Here is a 21985-nt window from a genome sequence, read left to right as displayed (position 1 = left end):
TTGTGGTCATAAAGGGATGGACATGGTCAGCAACAATACTCAGGTAGGCTGTGGCATTGCAACGATGCTCAATTGGTACCAAGGGGCCCAAAGAGTGCCCAGAAAAAATTCCCCACACCATGACACCACCACCACCAGCCTGAACCGTTGATACAAGGCAGGATGGATCCATGCTTTCATGTTGTTTACGCCAAATTCTGACCCTACCATCCGAATGTCGCAGCAGAAATCGTGACTCATCAGACCAGGCAACGTTTTTCCAATCTTCTACTGTCCAATTTCGATGAGCTTGTGCAAATTTTAGCCTCAGTTTCCTGTTCTTAGCTGAGAGGAGTGGTACCCATTGTGGTCTTCTGCTGCTGTAGCCCATCTGCCTCAAAGTTCGACGCACTGTGCGTTCAGAGATGCTCTTCTGCCTACCTTGGTTGTAACGGGTGGCAATTTGAGTCACTGTTGCCTTTCTATCAGCTCGAACCAGTCTGCCCATTCTCCTCTGACCTCTGGCATCAACATGGCATTTCCGGCCACAGAACTGCCGCTCACTGGATTTTTTTTCTTTTTCGGACCATTCTCTGTAAACCCTAGAGATGGTTGTGCGTGAAAATCCCAGTAGATCAGCAGTTTCTGAAATTCTCAGACCAGCCCTTCTGGCACCAACAATCATGCCACGTTCAAAGGCACTCAAATCACCTTTCTTCCCCATACTGATGCTCGGTTTGAACTGCAGGAGATTGTCTTGACCATGTCTACATGCCTAAATGCACTGAGTTGCCGCCATGTGATTGGCTGATTAGAAATTAAGTCTTAACACACAGTTGGACAGGTGTACCTAATAAAGTGGCCAGTGAGTGTATATTGTAGTGCAGTGGTAGCACACTTATGCAGTGATCAGACAGTGACTCAGCAAAGTTCCAAACAAAAGTCTCTTTAATGCGTTTACTTCACAGCGTTTATATGTCCAACTCATTAAAACACAGCATTAATGTCCAACTCACAGCTCTACATAGCAAAGGATATCCTCCGGATCGCTGTCGGGAACCATATCTTCTAGATTACAGCCCTTAAATACGCCGGTCCATCACTGACCGGTTGCCGTGGGTGACTGCACCGCTGTGTACGCTGTGGGGTGCCAGGAGTTCGTTCTGCTGATCTCTGTGTTACTCATACAGAGCTGAACTTTTGCAGAGCCTTGCTTGCTTCAAACTCCACTCTGATACTGACACATCCAAACCCTTTACTACAGGGATTTAAAAATAGAATCTGTGGCCTTAGGCCACCTGTAAGACCCGACCTGGAGCTAATGGACCAGCCCGACTGCCTTCAAGCAGTCTGTTTCAAAAATAAAAGCCCATAGCGGCTTTTCCTGAACAATCCCAGGGCAAATAGCTTGACCAAGTCCACGCCTACTTTTATTTTGCCCTGTGACTCTCAGGCTTCCAGCTGTGACAAGTTTGCATCCTGGGAGGAACACACAGCGACCCCTACATGTGACAAAGCCTCACAATATATAAAACATGCAAAACAAGGCACGGAGACACCATCACATGTTTCTCAACGCAAGCAATGACTAGCCAATATAATATATGGCTAGTGGATATTTTCTGCCCCCATTCATTGTGAGCACTGCTTGTTTGGTTATACATCTATCTATTTTACTGTTCCCAGTACCCTTTGGGTTGTGTGGATAATGCCTCTATCACACTTCAAATTTTTGACGTCAGTTACAATCCGCCGGCTCGACGGATCCATCGCAGATTGTGAAAAACTGATGCGACGGATCCGTTTCTGAGACATCCTTCGAAAAAACAGATCCATCACATCCGTTTCGTCCGTTTTTTTACGGATACGTTTTTAAAAACACAGAGCGATTGACAGTTCTATAGATAAAATAGATATGGGATAGATTGATAGATGACTTTTGCACCCCAGTTGCAAATTGGGCAGACTAGGCAATGGAGTTGTGTGTCATGTATTGATCCTGCACTATTGCAGCCTTTGTCATCTTTGTAGTGTCTTCTATGCCTGCTGTTACTACTGCTGCCGATTTTACAGTTTTTTGAAATGTGCAGACTCCAAGTTTGGTCTCCATCTGGTGTGTTACGTGTAGAAGGTGTGCCAGAGGCCTATTATACTGTTTCTACTCTGGAAATTGATGCCACTTTTAGGGTGTGTGCACACGCTGCGGATTCTGCTGCGTTCCACAGCGGATTTGGCCGCTGCAGAGCCACAGCAGTTTTTGCTGCGGTGTACAGTACCATAATATCCTATGGATATTAAAAACCGCAGTGCAGACGTTTCCGCGCTGTTTTCCTGCGGATTCCGCTGCAGTTTGCCATCTCCTCCATTGTGGAGATGAAAAACCGCAGGCCAATCCGCAGGTAAAACCTGGAGATAAGCCACCACTAGAGATGCCTGTTGGCGGCTCACTCACGTAGACAAGGGTTCCCCAACTCCAGTCCTCAAGGCCCACCAACAGATCATGTTTTCAGGATTTCCTTTGTATTGCACAGGTGAAGCAATTATCACCTGAGCAATACAAAGGAAATCCTGAAAACATGATCTGTTGGTAGGCCTTGAGGACTGGAGTTGGGGAACCCTGACGTAGACCACGGGAGCGATCACTTATGTGAGATTTGCCGAGATGGCTGCTGGCTTGACAACCATCTAATGTGTATGGTGGCTTTAAACTACAAGTATGCAGTCATTTGTCACTACAAGTCTGCAGAGATTTGTGAAACCTCACAACGTGTGCACTGCACGCCGTCAGGATTCTCTAGTGCCTGGAATGGTGGTCATGTGACTGCAAGTGTGTGATATGTTCCCAGCAACTGAGAGCAACTTTACTCAATCCAAGTGTATAAAGTGAGGCGGGAACAATCTAATTGAAATGTGAAGTATACATATCACCGTTCCAGGAGAATCCTCACAGTGAGCACAATGTGAAGATTCACAAGTCTGCAGTCACACAGCAGCTACAGACTTGTAGTTTAAGATTGGACAACCCCTTTAAGAGTAACAAAGCGGTGGCACAGGAGGGTGAAACAAAAACACACAATCAAGAAAATGAAAATGTACTAAAATTTAATCATTCATAAAAGCTGTAATTTAAGTTGTGACAGTAAAACACAAGAAGCAATATTAGAGTTGTTTTAGTATATTATATATTTCAGCTTTGAAATCCATAGAAATCAGTATCCCAGTTTTCCTATAAAAGATCCCATCGTCCCTCCCCCAAAAAGCATTATGCACAAAATGGTTTTTTAATTATAATATAATGGCAAGATGAAAGTTATAATAAACCCAGAAGTTTTAAATATAAAATGAAGTCACCGTGACTCAAAAAGGTATTAGCCCCATTGAGTTCATTAAAGGGGATATACATCTCTCTATATATATTTATAAAGGAAAACTAGAAATGGCTACATTTTTAGTGCTTGACACAGGCATCACTGGGAGAGGGCTTGGAGGACGTCAATATGAAAATCATTTAAGTCATTAAACTAGCAATATTTAACATATGAAATGCATTCATGCTCTCAATCATTCAGAAATCGAGTCAAGTATGTTTATTTCACATCTGTGAGCGCCACTATTGCAAAAGTTGACACGAGTCTTATTTTCAGAGAGAAACAGCTAAATCATTGCCAGGGAACCTTGTGCAAACAGTATTGGAGATCTAACGTCTTCACATGATACAGTATATAAAACAGACGAGCCTCTTCAGATATGTTAACTTAGGATTGGATATCTCTTTTTTACATTTTGGAATGCTGGCACTTTCCAACCAGGCAACAGTTCTTCATTCCTATAGTCTACAATTGAGAGAGAAGGGAGAAAAGGAGGGGAAAAACATCATAAGGTGCAAATAGGACAAGTGTGAGCAGTGTAAGGTAGCGGAACAACCACTATTGTGCCGGGAGTATCCTTAGTTATACACTTTTAATTAAGACCAAATTATTTCTGGCTGTAATGATTTTATTGCATGCGCTCAGGACTTGAAAGTTACCATAATGGGTCTTCCCTGCTCCATTAGAGATACACAGTATATTTTCAGACAGAAGGCTTCAATAAAAGTCACTAAATTGGAACACGGCAGCACATATTAACTAAAGGCTGCAATAATGTATATTATATACATACAGATATCCTTGGCAGATGTCAAAAGGACAGTTTTTAATCAGTGGGACTATAGGGCTCTATGGCTTACGCAGCACATACCAGAAGTTTCCATATAGCAGGCTACGGTGATAATCCCAGTACTTTTCCCTCCCTTTCAGATGAATGTCTGCCTAACCTGTCTGGGGGCCTCACAACTCTCCACAGATATCAATGAAGAAAGCCGATAGAGCTTCAACAGAAACTTTTGATATAAGGGGCGATAAAGCCAGTGGGTGTGTGGCAGCAGCATTAGTCTCCTCTTCCCCACTGAAAAAATGCTGGCTCGGCTGAGTAACATGCTTGTGTAAATTGGGGAATAATCAGGAATGAATACAGTTTGCTGACGTGTTGTCACATGTGAAGGGCCAGATTTACTAAAGACTCTACTGACCAGAATTAAGGGGACTTTCCTCAAAGTTTACACGGAGCAGGGACAGTGGCTCGGAGGGAATTCTGGTACAATAAGTGAATAAGTGAAGAGTAACACGTATCCTGATTTTATGATTTATGGACTGTCAACACCATCATAGGGAAAGTATCGCCCTTCATAGTAGCCAGAGGGGAAATTCAACATTTCAAATTCTGTATTTCAATAAAGATTGTGATTTAGGCTATGTGCACACGGTGCGCATTCTGCTTATGAATTTTTTGCGCAGAATTCACTAAATCCGCAAGTCAAATGACCTGCATTTTTTCTGCAGATTCAGTGCATTTTTTGTGCAGTTTTAATGCATGTTTTGTGCGGTTTTCCACCTGCGATTTCTATAATGGAGCAGGTGGAAAACTGCAGCAAAAGCGCACAAAAGTAGTGACATGCTGCTTTTTTCATTCCGCACCAAATCTGCGTGGAAAAAAAAACAGCATGTGCACTGCGGATTTTGTTTTACATAGAAAAGAATGTTACTGTACATCACATGCAGTTCTGCAGAGCCAAAACCACTGTGGATCCGCAGCAGAATCCGCACCGTGTGCACATAGCATTAGGTGAAATTTAGAAAACAAAGTTTAAAAATATACATGTAAAACAAAAACACAGATTTAAACAATAAGTAATTTTCTGCCGATGGCTTCTCTTTAACCCCTTTCTGACATCTGGCGTAAATTTACGTTGATGTCGGACTCCCTCCATCCCTATGGAGAAAATTGGCTTCTACTCTGTGGGTTTTTTGCCTTCCCCAGGATCAACAATGCAGACCGTTATGGTTGTCAGTGCCGGATTGCTATGAGCTCCGCCGGTGGTCGCGCTCATAGCAAGTGAGCAATTTTGTTACATACCTAATATTGCCTGTAGGTAGCAGCTTCTTGTCTCCCATGGAGACTATTAAAGCATGCCAAAAGTAAAAAAAAATTATAATATTATATATATATATATATATATATATATATATATATATATATATATATAGCAGCACTACCAACATACAGCAGGTGCAAGACCCATTCAGCAGGGCCCAAACAGCCAAAAGGAAAAAAAAAAAATAGGCAAAAAGACAAAGACGGGTCACCGTTGAAAGATTGCCATGTGAGGATCAGTAAAGTATCCACTTTTCTCACATTTAATCTGAGTGCTATATATATATATATATATATATATATATATATATATATATATATATATATATATATATATATTTTTTTTTTTTTTATTAAAATCACCCCCCTGTCACCCCATTCAAAATAAAAAAAAATTAATAACAAAACATACACATATTTGGTCGCCGCGTTCAGAATCGCCCGATCAAAAAAAAAAAAAAAGATTAACCTGAACGCTAAACGGCATATAGAAAAAAGTAAAAACGCCAGAATCACTTTTTTTGGTTGCAGCAACATTGCATTAAAATGCAATAAGGGATGTGATCAAAAGATTGTGTCTTCACCAAAATGGTATCATTAAAAACATCAGCTCGGCACACAAAAAATAAGCCCTCACCCAACCCTAGATCACAAAAAAATGGAGATGCTACAGGTATCAGAAAATGGCGCAATTTTGTGTTTTGTTTTTTTAACAAAGTTTGAAATTTTTTTCACCACTCTGATAAAAAAAAAAGAATCTACACATGTTTGGTGTCTATGAACTCGTAATAATGTTATTAGGAAAACACGGCACTTCTGGAATTCTGGTGGTGCACAAGTAGTATAACCAAATCCATCAGATGTGATGTAGAAATACTTGGCACTCGTATAGGTGTGTTCAAGAACTTATTTATTGAGTGAAGAAATTCCATCAATCATCTGGATAGAGGAGATCTGTGTGGCAGCGCGCTGTGTGAAAGTCTGCAGTGTCCACACTGATCTCTTTCTGGAATTTCTTCACTCAAATATCGTATTTTTCGGACTAGAAGATGCACTTTTATCCACCAAAAATTTCAAGGGGAAAATGGGCGTACGTCTTATAGTCGGAATATACGTACAAATACTGTGGCGGCAGGAGTCTGGCGATTCTGCGGCGGTCCCGGTCCGACCCTGCCGGGCGATGATCACACTCCCATCCCAAGCTGGTGCAGCAGGTTCGGCGGTGGTGCTCTGCGGTGCGGGGGAGGGGGCTCCGCCGGCATTTTGTGAAAGCCCGGAGGCCCCGCATTTTTCATTGCTGTGATGCGGTGGCCTCCGGGAAAATGGCCGCCGGGGGTCAGCGCATGCTCAGATTGAGATCTCGGCAACGAGCTTTTGTCCCGAGATTGAGATGAGATCTTGTTGCCGAGATCTCACTCTGAGCATGCGCCGCTCCCCGGCGACCATCGCATCGCAGCAATAAATATGCGGGGCCTCCGGGCTTTTACAAGACGCCAGAGTATCCCCTGAGCATAGTCGCTGAATCTGCCGCACCAGCCTGGGGTTTCCCGAAGGCCACTGCACCAGTTTGGGATGGGAGTCATACCGCTGGACCACTGAAACTCCCCTGGTAAGCTAAATTCTGTAAGACTAACCCCCATTTGACATTAATTTTCTCCTTCGCCTCATTCGGGGACACAGGTACTGTGGGTGTATGCTACTGCTGCCTGGAGGCTGACACTAAGTGAAAAAAAAGGGTTAGCTCCTCAGCCACAAACACCCTCGCCCCGATTGTGGGCGGAAGCCAGTTTTTTGCTTAGTGTCTGTTGGAGGCACACATCGGTCTGTCTCAAGACTGATTTTTTTTTTCTTTTTCCCCCCATGAAGATAAGACAGGGGCCACACGGACCCTATTGAAACGGTCCGATCTCCCCAAAACAACAACGGGCGAGCACGTGCGAGTGTCCCTCCACGTATCCTCTCCCGCAACGGGGATTTTTTTTCTGGATGTTCCTTTTTTCGCACGAAGATGAAATAGGGGCGATGGATCCTAATGAAAGGGTCCGATCTCCCCAAACCAACAACGGGCGAGCACGTGCGAGTGTCCCTCCACGTATCCTCTCCCGCAAAGTGGGATATTGTCAGACCACGGAGGTGAGATACGGGCAACGAATTCTACTGAAGGGGTCAGATCTCCCCAAGCCAACAACGGGCGAGCACATGCGAGTGTCCCTCCACGCATCCTCTGCCGCACCGTGGAACATGATGCCGGACTTAGCCCGGTCCACCCTAGGGTATTGAAACCCTAGGCTGCAGAGGCACAAGCGTAGTACGTGCGGCCCCCACTGCCCCACCAATGCTAAGACTGCGGTGGGGCAAGGAGGCAGACAGTCCCTCTCCTCACCCCTTAAAGGGGTTAGATGGAGCTAGGGTGCCTGCACCATTCTTGTTTCATATGGCCCCCCTCCCCTCTACCTGAGCTGGACAGAGGTGGATGGCCAGGGAGGGCTCCTGCAGCGGCACAGGGCTGGAACCCTTAGCTTCTCCCGGGCAGCAGCAGAGACGGGCGTCCGGCAGCGGAGGATCCGGTCTCGGCCTTGATTCTGGAGTCCGGCGATTCCGCCCGCCCTTCTGCCCCCCGGGTGGATGGTAAAAATTGAGGCCGTGGCTTCAGTCAACGCTAGGCCGCGGCCAGAAGTCCCAGCCCCCGATGTTGCATCACGGCGGTCCCTCCCCCCGTGGCCTTGACGGACGCAGAAGAAATTTAGGCCCCGGCTTCAGGCCGAAGCTAGGCCGCAAAAGGAAGTACCGCCACCAGGATCCTTTTTTTCTTCCGGGGGACTGCCTGCAGTGGTGGCACAGAACTGGGGTAAGTGCTGCCCCAAGCCCCGCAGGGAGGCCACGCTAACAGAAGCAAAGAGCGCCCTCCCCCAGCGTTTTCAGCGTGGATGCCTGACAGGTACAGCATGTCAGGAAAACCTAAGACGCATACGTTCTTATACGCTGCATGCATCTCCTGTTGGTCCGCTTTTCCGCAGGCGCAGACCAGTGTACCAAGTCCCCCAGAATGGGCGTTATCACTGTCGCAATCTATGGCGTCACTTACGAGAGCAATCGAGTCCCTTCGGGCCCCAGATAGGGGCAGGGACAGTGGCTTAGAGGGGTCCTCTACCTCACAAGAGCCTCTGGCCTGCAGGGGCCGCTCTCACTCCAGGCAGACCCGGGGGAAATGAACCTACACCGTCTCCCAGTCCATCCGGTGCCTCGGCATCTGTGAGCTCTGTTTCTCGCTCCCCGTCACCAGCAGTCGATAGCAAGCAAGGCTCGGACTACAACTCAGACGTACCCCTCGACCTAGATACGCCGGGTGGTCAGGAAACAGTTGACAGTCTCATAGAAGCCGTCAACCAGACTTAGGGATTGAGGATGATTCCACTCTGGCTTTGGGCCATAAGGTGTCATTTAAGAGTCAAGCGTCCCCATAGAGTATTTTGCACTCACCCTGAATTTGAGGACATAGTGCAACGACACAGAACGGCCGGACAGGCGGTTCTTGGGCCAGAAGGCACTCGAGGCGAAATATCCTTTTGCCCCGTATCTCCGCAAAAAGTGGACGGAATCCCCAAAGATGGATCCACGTGTTGCGCTTGGCTACAAAAACTACTATCCGTACCTAGTGGTTCTTCTATTAAGGATCCCACTGATCGTCTCAGAGAACTTGGCTCGCTCAGTATTTGAGGCATCAGGATCAGCACTCTCTCCCTCGTTCGCAGCAACGTGGGTAGTCAAGGCCATGGTCTCTTGGTCAGAATCATTGAATAGAGCCTTGCAAGACAGACATACCAGCTGAAGTATCAAATCAAAAATCAGATAGCCATGGCAGGGGGACTACTTCATCAATGCATCTTTAAATGCGGCCAACTGCGTGGCACTTGCGGCTGCAAATGCTAACTCCATTAGGAGAGTGCTATGGTTAAGGACATGGTGGGCCGATTCAGCCTCAAAAAAGTCCTTGACAGCACTACCATACCAGTGTGGCCACCTGTTCGTAGAGACGTTAGATCAGCTCATCTCCGACTCCACAGGAGGCAAGAGCGGTTTTCTTCCTCAACTAAAGGTCAAACCGCCGTTTCGTCACCAGTTTCAGGCGCGTCTTCGGGCCTTTCACAACCCCGGGTGGACTATGGCGGCTAATTCCGGCGCGTCAGGGCGCCCCAACCAGAATAAGGACCGACAGGTCTCATATAGAGCCAACCCATTGGGGAGGATGTGCACTAACCAGTCCAGGTCGACGGGATCCAGGTCCCAAAGATCTTCAGCCAAATGACTCGGGGCATTTGTCAGGCGGCACCAGCAAGGTAGGCGGCCGCGTAGCCCGGTTTCACCACGCCTGGCTCAATGTCACACACGCCACATGGGAGAGAGAGCTGGTGTCCAAAGGATACAAGATAGAATTTGCCAGGTAACCCCCCCCCCCCCGCCCCAACCCCCAAGATTTTTTTTTCCCCCAGTCTTCCCAAAGTGGATACCCGGGAAAGGCTCTACGAGGAGCCATCAATTCGCTCAGCCACAACAGAGTCATCATTCCGGTAGCGGAAAAAGAGAAGACTCAGGGCTTCTATTCCAATCTGTTTGCAGTCCCCAAAAAGGATGGGACTGTCAGGCCCGTTTTGGATCTAAAGCTCCTGAACAAATTTATCAGGATTAGACATTTCCGGATGGAGTCTCTCCATTCAGTCATATCGGCAATGGGGCAGGGAGAGTACTTTGCCTCTATCGATATTCAGGACGCCTATCTACATATCCCCAGTTTCCCTCCACATCAAAGGTTTCTACGCTTCGCCATCAACGGTCTACATTTTCAGTTTGCAGCGCTGCCCTTCGGGCTAGCCACTGCCCACAGAGTGTTCACAAAAGGTCATGGCAGTCCTCATGGCCATCCTGCACTCCCGGGGCATAGTCGTATTCCCCTACTTGGGACGACCTCTTGGTCAAGGCGGGCATGCAAGGAAAGTGTCAGCATCACGCTAGATACTCTTGCCCGGTTAGGGTGGTTGATCAATGTAAAGAAGTAATCCCCTTGTTCAGCTCAGAGAATTTCATTTTTAAGGATGACCTTCGACACTTGCCGAGGGTTGGTAATTCTCCCTCGAGACAAGGCCCTAGCCCTCCGGCAGGGAGGGCGGGTACTGCGCCAACAAGTCCTTCACACCATCCGTTTCTGCATAAGAATTCTAGGAAAAATGGTGGCGGCGATGGAAGCGATCCCGTTCGCCCAGTTCCATCTTCGTCCCCTGCAGCACGCCCTCTTGTCATTCAGGGACAAGAACCCGTTCATGCTTGATCATCGGTGCCGTTGTCCTTCCAGATCAGAGTCACTAGAGTGGTGGACGATCAGTTGGTCCCTTCAGGGAAAAACCCTTTCCCCCAGATCAGTGGCTGGTGGTCACAACAGATGCCAGTCTCCCCGGCTGGGGAGCAGTTTTTCCACCAACACACGACCCAGGGACGGTGGTCAACGCAAGAGGCACATCTCCCGATCAACTTGGGAGATACAGGCGAACCGCCTTCTAGCAGGCCGCCCCGTCCAGATTCAGTCGAACACCACCACGGCGGTGGCTTACATAAACCACCAAGGGGGCACCCGCAGCAGGGTAACCATGCGCAAGGTAGGGCACGTGCTTCGCTGGGCCGAGAGGATCCACTCGGCTATATTGGCAGTCCACATCCCAGAGGAGGAGAACTGGGCGGCAGACTTCCTCAGCCGGCCGGGGTCTTGCGTCCAGGGAATGGTCACTACGCCCAGAGGTCTTTTAGGAGATTTGCCAACGGTGGGGAACACCGGATGTGGATCTGATGGCCTCCAGGGTGAACGCCAAGGTGTCCGTGTTTGTCGCTCCGTCCCGGGACCCGCAGGAAATCGCCGTGGATGCCCTGGTTCTGCCATGGAATCAGTTTCGCCTCCCATACCTATTTCCCCCGCTGCCACTACTTCCGAGGGTCATCGAGAAGATCAAGGCAGAAAGGGTGCCAGCGATTCGGCCTCGTCGGGTGTGGTACGCAGATCTAGTGCTGCTGCTCGTCGACGTGCCATGGCGACTGCCAGAGCGCCCAGATCTACTTTCTCAGGGGCAGATCTGCCACCCGAACTCAGGGGCCCTGTGTTTGACGGCTTGGCCGTTGAATCTTGGATTCTGAGCCAGGCGGGGTTTGGGCACAAAGTGGTTGCTACGATGGTAAGCGCCCGGAAGCCTGCCTCAGCATGAATCTACCACCACACCTGGAAGGTTTTCTTTGCATGGTGTCAAGGCAACGGTTGTTCTCCACTGAGACTCTCCATCCCTAATATCTTGGCTTTTCTCCAGTCTGGCCTAGACTCAGGCTTGGCCCCCAGTTCTCCCAGGAGACAGATATCTGCTTTATCCGTCCTTTTTCAGCGCAGGATTGCTACCAACTTGCAGGTAAAGACTTTCATCCAGGGGGTTTCCCACTTGGTACCTCCTTATAAGGCACCTATGGACGCCTGGGACCTTAACCTGGTCCTAAGTGTCTCTCTTTGTCATACCTTTCCTGGAAGGTGGTGTTCCTGGTAGCTATAACATCAATCAGGCAGGTCTCTGAGCTGGCAGCGTTATCTTGCCGAGCCCCGTTTCTGACCTTTCACAAAGACAAGGTGGTTCATAGACCAGCTCCTCCTTTTTTGCCAAAAGTTGCTTCCTCATTTCACATTAATGAGGATATTGTCTTGCCCTCTTTTTGTCCAGCACCGGTACACCATGTGGAAAAGGCCTTGCATACGTTAGACCTGGTGAGAGCACTCAGGAGGTATGTGACGCGGACGGCACCCTTTCGTCAGACGCGCTGTTCTTGCTCCCTGAAGTTCGCAGGAAGGGACTCGCTGCCTCAAAATCGACCATAGCCAGATGGATTCGTTTGGCTATTCAGGAGTCCTACCTCATCAGAGGCGCGAAGATTCCAGCAGGGATCAGAGCACACTTTACTCAGGCAGTGGGCGCCTCTTGGGCGCTTCGGCACCAGGCTTCAACGAAACAGGTTTGCAAGGCAGCAACTTGGTCCAGCCTGCACACGTTTACTAAACATTACAATATCCATACTCAGGCTTCAGGGGATGTGAGCCTGGGTAGGATTCTACAAGCAGCGGTGGCGCACCATTAGACAGGAGGTGCATGTAGCTTGGATCGGTGAGTCAACTTCCCACCCAGGGACTGCTTTAGGACATCCCACAGTACCTGTGTCCCCCAATGAGGCAAAGGAGAAACATGGATTTTTGTGATAACGCGCCGTAAAATCCTTTTCTCCGAGACGCTCATTGGGGGACACAGCACCCACCCTGTTAGCCAAGTTGTCTTCTATTTAATTAATATGCTCTCTGTATGAGATTAGGGTGGTTATTTTCTAGACATGTTACCTGCATTAAGGTTGATGTCCGATTTATGGTTGACCTCCTACTGCTTTTGCACCAAACTGGTTTCCGCCCGCAATCGGGGCGAGGGTGTATACGGCGGAGGAGGAGCTAACCTCTTTTTCCAGGACGTCCACCTGACAGCACCATGGAGGACGTCGTCCTCCTCCTTACAGGGACAGGAAAAGCACACGAGAGGTTAAAAGGTCATGTCCCACCCCCTTTCCCTCAGTGTTTTTCCTGTCCCTGCATGGAGGGACACACGAGAGACTTACCGGAGGGGCTCAGGGGATCGTGCGGCCAGTCCAAGCCTTCCCCTGTCAAGAGGTCCCGGGGCCGAAACTCTCCGAGGGGGAGTCCCTCTGCCCTAAAGGCCAGGAGCAGGACGACGCTCCTGGAGGGAGCCGTTCCTCCCTAGGGGAGGCTCTCGGCTCCAGCACGGACCGCCATACAGGCGATGGTCGGTTCCCCGCAGGCGGCTGGCCGAACGGGCACCGACGAAAGAATGGGAGGCAGGAGAGAGGCCTCCAGCAGGCCGCCATATCGAGCGACGGCGGGGCCCCGTGGTAGGAGCAGCAGACCGCCGCAGCAGGCGGAGGTCGGCTCCCAGCAGCGACAGGCCGGGGGGGGCACCGACAGGAGATCGGTGCGGTCGGCGCCGGAAGAAGAGCGACGGCTCCAACAAAGCGGGGGTCGCGCGCAGGGCCCGGCAGGAAGTGGAAAGGCGGCCTGTCGCGCGTCACATCCGGTGACGTCACACGCCGGCCTTGAATCTCAGCGCGCGCCGCCGAAGCCCACAGAGCGCGCTTCAGAGGCCAACAGCGCACGCTTTGCAGGCCCACAGCGCTCTATAGAACCGCGCCAGGATGGAAGGAAATGCTCCAGCAGGTGGAGGGGTAAGTGCGCATAGCGCAGACCACCCTCCCCCATCCATCCCCACAACCCAGATCTAAGTAGAGCCCCTTCTGTATTATTAGGAGAAGGGAACCCCGGCAGAATCCCCCTCGGGGGTGAAGGAACCGGCCAAAGCCACCTCCAAATCAGTCCGATGCCCCGTATGCAGGGTAAAGCTGCCAGACACCTATAACAAGACCCTGTGCGGACCCTGTACCTCAAGGGTCATAGGCGAGGAACAGCCATCCCTCCTTGCCGAAATGAGATCGCTGATAAGGGAGGAAGTCCGGGCCTCTACAGCCAGCTGCGCTCGTCGTCAGTCCCCCAGCCCAGGGCCGAGTCGCAAACGTCCAAGGTGGGAGGCAGACCCAGAGTCGGAAGCAAGCCCTAGTGAGGAGTCTGACTTCCGGGACTCCGATCAGGAGGAAGAAGGCGAGATCCTGGGGGATAGACAGGATCAGAGCAGAAAGTACCTGTTCAGACTTGAGGACACGGACGAGTTTGGTCCAGGCAGTCAGGAACACTATGCAAATAGAAGAAGTCCCTAAACCGCAGTCCAGAGGCCAGGAAACAGGTAGTGTTCCCCGTAAGTGAACACATCAAAGCGATGGTCCAGGAGGAGTGGAAGGAGGCAGAGCGTCGGTTGATACTCTCCCGAGACTTTAAAAATAGACTGCCTTTTGATCCCGAGGAAACCCGGGCATGGGAAGAAGTCCCTAAAATAGATGTCCCGGTCGCTAAGGTTACCAAAAAAACAGCCATCCCATTTGAAGACTCATCAGGTCTCCGAGACCCGATGGATAGGAAAGCGGACGTCTTGTTAAAGAGAGCATGGGAGACGTCAGGGGCTCTTATTAGAGCCAACATAGCAGCCACCTCGGTGGCCAGGTCTATGTTTTTGTGGATGGGGCAGTTGGAGGAAGGCCTAACCAACAGGACCCCTAGATCAGAGATCCTAGCTTCTCTTCCTCTCATGAAATCGGCCACGGCTTTCCCATCGGATACGTCGGCCGAATCAGTAAGGTTTGCAGCCAGAAACAGCTCCCTCTCTAATGCGGCCCGAAGAGCAGTCTGGCTAAAATCCTGGTCGGGGGGACAATGCTTCTAAAATTAAGCTATTTAAGCTATGCTCCATCCCTTTCTCGGGCCTGAGAGTATTCGGGCCAGCCTTAGATAACATTCTAGAGCTGGTGTCCGATAAAAATAAAGGTTTCCCAGAGGAAAAACCCAGGCGGCCCCAGCCCTTTCGGAGAGGCTCCTTTTCTAGGAGACAGACCGAATTCAGGGGTCGGGCAAGGTCCAATAGAAGCTCCTATAGGAGCTCCTTCAGCCAAGGTGGGAGGAACAAGAGTCACCCATTCACGTCAACATCAAGATCGAGGAGGCAATGACGCCATAGGTATTGGGGGAAGACTTCGCCACTTCGCAACAAACTGGTCCCGAGTCACCCACAATCAATGGGTCCTCAGAACCATCGCGGAAGGCTACAGCATAGAATATTCTCCTCCCCCGAGAGATATATTACCCCCACCGTTGTCCTGGAGGACTCCGCAATGTGGACGGACCTACAGGACATGGTAGACTCAAAAGGTCATAGTACCAGTTCCCCCCACAGAAAGAGGAAGAGGGCACTACTCTTCCCTGTTTTCAATCACAAAGCCATCGGTCGAGGCTCGTACCATCATAAACCTGAAACCGCTAAATGCCTGGGTCAGGTACAAAAGATTCCGGATGGAATCGATCTGATCCGCAATCCCCCTAATAGACAGGGACGCCGTCATGTGTACCCTAGACCTAAAAAAGGCTTACTACCAGGTCCCTATCCATCCCTCATCCCAGAGGTTACTAAGGTTCGCGGTCAGTTTACCGGCCCGGACCTGCCACTTCCAGTTCCAGTGTCTTCCATTTGAGTTGGCCTCAGCTCCCAGAATCTTTACAAAGCTGGTGATAGAAGTGGTGGCCTACCTGAGAGATCAGGGTATCGTGATCATCCCATATCTGGACGACTTCCTACTGGTGGCAAGATCCAAAGAAAAGCTCATTCGCGACACAAACCGAGCAATTACTGTAATGGAGTTCCTTGGCTGGGTGATCAATTGGGAGAAGTCGGACCTCAGACCAGAGACCAGAAAAGTATTTCTTGGAGTCCTTCTAGACTCAGCCGACAGAATATCCTGGCTACCCGAGCAGAAGCAGAGGACCATTCAAGCCAGAACCAGAGACCTGTTGAGACATCAATGCTCCATAAGAGAGGCAATGGAGGTCTTGGGCCTCATGACGGCCTGCATTCAGTGTGTCCGATGGGCCCAATTCCACTCGAGAGCATTACAGAAGGATATCCTCGCGAGGTGGGACAGAAGTCAGGCATCGCTAGACAGACCCCTAAGGCTGCCAGAACGTGTAAGGGAGTCCCTTCGGTGGTGGACAGTCCAGAAACCTTCAGATGGGCGTACTTTGGACAACCTCTCCATATGTGGTAGTCACCAGAGACGCCAGCGCGTGGGGCTGGGGAGCCCACATAGAAGGGAAGATCTTCCAGGGGAGATGGCCAGTAGACATCAGGTCCAGATCCTCCAACTTCAGAGAGCTCTTCGCGGTCTGGGAAGCGTTGCGGAGAAACCAGTCGGTACTAAAGAATCGTCACGTCCGCATACTATCAGACAATATGACGACAGTGGCATTCCTGAAGCACCAGGGAGGACCCAGACATCAACCACTACAGGCCCTAGTGGGAAGGATATTCGCGTGGGCGGAGCACTCAGTCTGATCTGTGACCGCAGTACACCTAGAAGGCTCTCAGAACGAAGTCGCAGACTACTTGAGCAGACAACGGATCCACCCGACAGAGTGGGAACTGAACGAAGAGATCTTCGACCATCTGTGTCAGCGTTGGGGGACCCCCAGTATAGATCTTTTCGCAAGCCGAAAAAACTCGAAGGTCCCCAGATTCTATTCCCTGAATCCGACGGACCACCCGGAAGGCGTAGATGCTCTGAGCCAGACTTGGGGAGAATCCCTCGCTTATGCATTCCCACCACTAGCTCTCATACCGGCAGTGCTCAGGAAGATACGCGAAGACCACGCAAGAGTGATGCTGATCGTTCCATACTGGCCAAAGAGAAGCTGGTTTCCCCTTCTAGGAGCCATGGCAGTAGGAAACCCAGTCGAGCTACCCCTGCGGAAGGACATCATCCACCAGGGCCCGATCTACCACTCAAACCCAGCAAGACTCCACCTATCGGCCTGGATCCTGAGAGGGACATCCTAAAGGCAAAGGGATTGTCGGATCAGGTCATATCCACCCTACAGGCCAGTAGAAAGCCGGTGACATCCGCAATCTACCAAAAGATATGGAAAAGATTGTCTGGAAGGTGGCAGGTCCGATCTCGGGGCGGGCACCCCCGACCTCCCTAGTATACTAAATTTCCTGCAGGCAGGTTTTAATAAAGGCCTTAAGCCCAGCACTCTGAAAGTCCAGCTTTCAGCCTTGAGCGCCTTCTTCGACTACCAGCTAGCTTCACATCCCTGGGTAATCAGATTTATAAGAGCCACGCAGCACCTGCGCCCCACGATTAGGCAGCTCACCCCGCCTTGGGACCTGGGCCTGGTACTCAGGTTCCTCTGTACAGAACCCTACGCCCTCAGCGAGAAAATAACCATCCCTGCTCTCACTCGTAAAACGGCCATCCTAGTAGCCATTACCACGGCCAAAAGAATAGGGGAGATCCAGGCCCTGTCCACTAAGGACCCATATCTTCAGATAAGAGATGACCGTATAATCCTAAGGTTAGATCCGGCATTTACCCCAAAGGTAGCCTCCAAAAAGAATCTAAACCAAGAGGTAGTGTTACCATCGTTCTGTGACAATCCCCGTAATAAAAAGGAACAGCGTCTTCACTCGCTGGACGTGAGGCGTGCAGTTCTAGACTATCTAGAGGCCACCAATAGCTGGCGCATCGACCCAAACCTGTTCATCCTTTTTGGGGGTAAAAATAAAGCGAAAAAGGCCTCTAAGGCGTCCATCGCGCGCTGGATTACCTCAGTAATCTGACACCTACCAAGCCGAAGGCGCCAGCCCGCCAGATTCCATAAAGGCCCACTCTACGAGGGCGGTATCGGCCTCATGGGCGGAACGGGCGGGGGCCTCGGTTGATCAAATCTGTAGAGCAGCAACCTGGGCCAACCTTAATACATTCTGCAAGCACTACAAGCTTGATGTGTTATCTGGTCAACAGACCGCATTTGGGAGGAAAGTTCTCCAGGCGGTAATCCCACCCTGAGGAGGTGCTTTGGTACTCTCCATGGTGCTGTCAGGTGGACGTCCTGGAAAATAGGTATTAGACCTACCGGTAATGATGTTTCCAGGAGTCCATCCTGACAGCACGGGTAGTTCCCTCCCTGTTATGTTATACTATGTTATATTACGATATGTCATATGCTGTAAATATGATTGTTTCATTAAACTGTTACTAGCATCATCCACCTTGTGGTACTTGTGAAATCACTGAGGGAAAGGGGGTGGGACATGACCTTTTAACCTCTCGTGTGCTTTTCCTGTCCCTGTAAGGAGGAGGAGAACGTCCTCCATGGTGCTGTCAGGATGGACTCCTGGAAACATCATTACCGGTAGGTCTAATACCTATTTTTTCACTTAGTGTCAGCCTCCAGGCGACAGTAGCATACACCCACAGTACTTGTGTCCCCCAATGAGCATCTCGGAGAAAAGGATTTTACGGCGAGTTATCACAAAAATCCATGGTTTTTCCCTATTTTCCTTCTGAAAATTTGGGGTGCATCTTAAAGTCCGAAAAATACGGTAAGTTCTTAAACACACCTATACGAGTGCCAAGTATTTCTATATCAACTCGCAATGCCATGAAGAATCATAATGTCAGGGCAATTTTAGCATTTAGTGAACATGGTGAAAAAAAAACAAACAAAAAACAAGTGTGGGATTGCACTTATTTTGTAATTTCACCGCACTTGGAATTTTTTTTCCAGTACACAATATGTTAAAACCAATGGTGTTGTTCAAAAGTACAACTTGTCCTGCAAAAAACAAGCCCTCACATGGCCATATTGACAGAAAAATAAAAAAAGTTATGGCTCTGGGCATAAGGGAAACAAAAAAACGAAAATGCAAAAACAAACAAAAGCTAAGGGGTTAAAGAGTTTGTTCTCAAGTTAGAAAGAAGCTGGAACCACAAGCATTTGAAGATTAGAGAGAGAAAAATAAAACCGATATTACAGCTCACCTGGCTCAGACCTGCTGCTTGACACGTATCTAGAGCAGCAGACACGATGATTTCTTCTTAGGTTTTTTCTTTTCCACTGGTGTTTTCCTATTTATCTGTCTGACCAAGTCATAAAAGATCTGAAACAGAAAGTGACAGTAAGAATCAACAAGGACAACACAATATGAATATTAGTTTTATGTTGTTCCGTGCCAGATTCCACAATAGAAACAGCATACATTAAATAAATACCGTAGATCTTATACCTAGTGGGGATGGTGTACTTATTGTGAAAGCTGAAGAATGACTGTATAGGCCTCAGATTAAAATGAGTATTTTATATATTCCAGCTACTCATAAAAAGCCCATTTTAATATTAAGCAGGAACATTTTCAATATTGAAAAATGTGTCTAAATGGCTGTATAATTCTAAGTGCAGCAGCCTCATCAGATCCTAGAGATCCATTTAATAATTTAAACGATTTCTATTGTGAAATTTGAGGTCCACATAAAGACCCACAAGGTGATCAGTCTGCCAGCATTGAAATTAGAGGTGATCTGCATTAGCCATGTAGAGGTCACTAAACTGTATGGAGCTGTGATGTTCCACTCCATAGACTGTTTACATCAAGCCACTGCGGGAGATATTAAAAGCGGATTATGGTGGAGGGAGTGGACAGGTTTTGGACCACCTTATTATAATGTCATAGTAGTAGACAATACTTTCAACTTGAAGATCAAAAGATTTCAGAATTCAAAGAAGCAGATATCAAATAATACGACACTAGAGTTGAGCGATACCGTCCGATACTTCAAAGTATCGTATCGGATGGTATCGGCCGATCTTTAAAAAAAGTATCGGTATCGCCGATTCCGATACCGGAAGTCCCATTCAAGTCTATGGGACTTCCGGTATCGGAATAAGAAAAACCCTTTCCTGCCCTTGTACAGCCTCTCTGGGGTCTGTACGGGCCTTTCGGGGGGGCTGTGCCGGCCTGCCAGGGGGTCTGTGCAGGCTCCTGTGGTCTGTGCCGGCCTGCCGGGGGGCTGTGCCGGCCTGCCGGGGGGCTGTGCCGGCCTGCCGGGGGGCTGTGCCGGCCTGCCGGGGGGCTGTGCCGGCCTGCCGGGGGGCTGTGCCGGCCTGCCGGTGGTCTGCGCAGGCTTCGGGGGGTCTGTGCAGGCATCGTCCGATGGGACTACAAGTCCCATCGGGCGATGCCTGCTACCAAGACAGTGATTGACACATTAGCCAATGATGGGAGAGTAGTAGTCCCACACAGCAATGGCATAAAGTGAGACTAGGGACTTTTTTTTTTTTTTTTTTAAGTGGCGGAGGAATACAGTGCGGAAGGATACCTACCTTCCGTCATTGGATTCCTGCAGCCCGTAGAGAACGGCAGCATCATCTGATGCTGCAGTTCTCTACCCAAGATCGTCGTGGGACACACTCGTGGACTGCTTCGGATCGTGGGTGAGTATTTTTGTGGTTTGTTATGTTAATATTTATTCCGGAAAAGACAATGGCTTCGGGGAACAATGTGACAAGTATTGGTAAGTATGTTACTCTATGTTATATGTACTGTATGTCTATGTATGTATTGTATGAATGTATTGTATGTATGTAGTATATATGTGGTATGTATGTAGCATGTAGTATGTATGTAGCATGCATGTAGCATGCAGTATGTATGTAGCATGCATGTAGTATATATGTAGTATGTATGTAGCATGCATGTAGTATATATGTAGCATGTATGTAGCATGCATGTAGTATATATGTAGTATGTATGTAGCATGTAGTATGTATGTAGTATGTATGTAGCATGTAGCATGCATGTAGCATGCATGTAGCATGCATGTAGCATGCATGTAGTATGTATGTAGTATGTATGTAGCATGCATGTAGCATGCATGTAGCATGCATGTAGCATGCATGTAGCATGCATGTAGCATGCATGTAGCATGCATGTAGCATGCATGTAGCATGCATGTAGTATGTATGTAGTATGTATGTAGCATGCATGTAGTATGTATGTAGCATGTATGTAGCATGCAGTATGTATGTAGCATGTATGTAGTATGTATGTAGTATATATGTAGTATGTATGTAGCATGTAGTATGTATGTAGCATGCATGTAGTATGTATGTAGTATTTTTTTTTTTTTTTCTTTAACATTTAACACATTAGCCGGATGATGGGACTACTACTGTCCCATCATTGGCTAATGTGTCAATCACTGTCATGGTAGCAGGCATCGCCCGATGGGACTTGTAGTCCCATCGGACGATGCTTGCACAGACCCCCGGACATCAGCACAGCCCCCCGGCAGGCCGGTACAGACCACCGGCAGGCCGGCACAGCCCCCCGGCAGGCCGGTACAGACCCCCACAGGGTGCACAGACCACCGGCAGGCCGGCACAGCCCCCCGGCAGGCCGGTACAGACCCCCACAGGGTGCACAGACCACCGGCAGGCCGGCACAGCCCCCCGGCAGGCCGGTACAGACCCCGGGCAGTCCACACAGCCCCCCGGCAGGCCCGAAATGACGGCGCATCATGATGCGCACACACCGCGCATCATGATGACGTCAGTCTGTCAATCAACTTTGAACTTCCGATTCCGATGCCGAATTCCGATATTGAAAAAATATCGGAAGTCGGTATCGGAATTCCGATACAGCAAGTATCGGCCGATACCCGATACTTGCGGTATCGGAATGCTCAACACTATACGACACTCGCATACATAGAAGTTTAGCATTATTGGAAATTCACTGATGTGAATGATGCAATGATGTTTAATGGAAAACCGCAAAGTTTAAAGTAGTAAAACAATGCTGAACACATAGAAAAGTTACAGTATATAAAGTTGAAAAATATAAAGCAACAAATCTAAAGTTGAAGACATTAAGTTCACTCATTGCTGCAATCAGATGTGCCTCCACCCAAGGAAACTCCCAAGTGAGCTTGTTTAATTGCCGAGTGCATCCATGGGTCAGTCTTC

The 21985-nt window shown here is 49.0% G+C and overlaps 1 protein-coding gene across 3 annotated transcripts in view; it reads right to left on the bottom strand.

The window, feature by feature from the left end:
- Nucleotides 1-3064: 3064 nt before the first annotated feature.
- The window catches only part of RAP1A (RAP1A, member of RAS oncogene family), a 94467-nt gene continuing 75546 nt past the window's right edge, over nt 3065-21985 (bottom strand). For all 3 annotated transcript variants that reach the window (XM_073557280.1, XM_073557279.1, XM_073557278.1), the window contains 2 exons: nt 19003-19121; nt 3065-3812 (listed from right to left, as the gene is read on the bottom strand). In XM_073557280.1, coding sequence (XP_073413381.1) covers nt 19032-19121 — 90 coding nt within the window. In that variant the 3' untranslated portion in view covers nt 3065-3812; nt 19003-19031. The remainder of the gene's footprint in view (nt 3813-19002; nt 19122-21985) is intronic.

This window comes from Dendrobates tinctorius, unplaced genomic scaffold (genome assembly GCF_039654945.1).
Source record: "Dendrobates tinctorius isolate UK_male_01 unplaced genomic scaffold, ASM3965494v1 ptg000246l, whole genome shotgun sequence".
Taxonomy (NCBI): Eukaryota; Metazoa; Chordata; class Amphibia; order Anura; family Dendrobatidae; genus Dendrobates; species Dendrobates tinctorius.
This window is presented reverse-complemented; position numbering and strand designations above follow the sequence as displayed.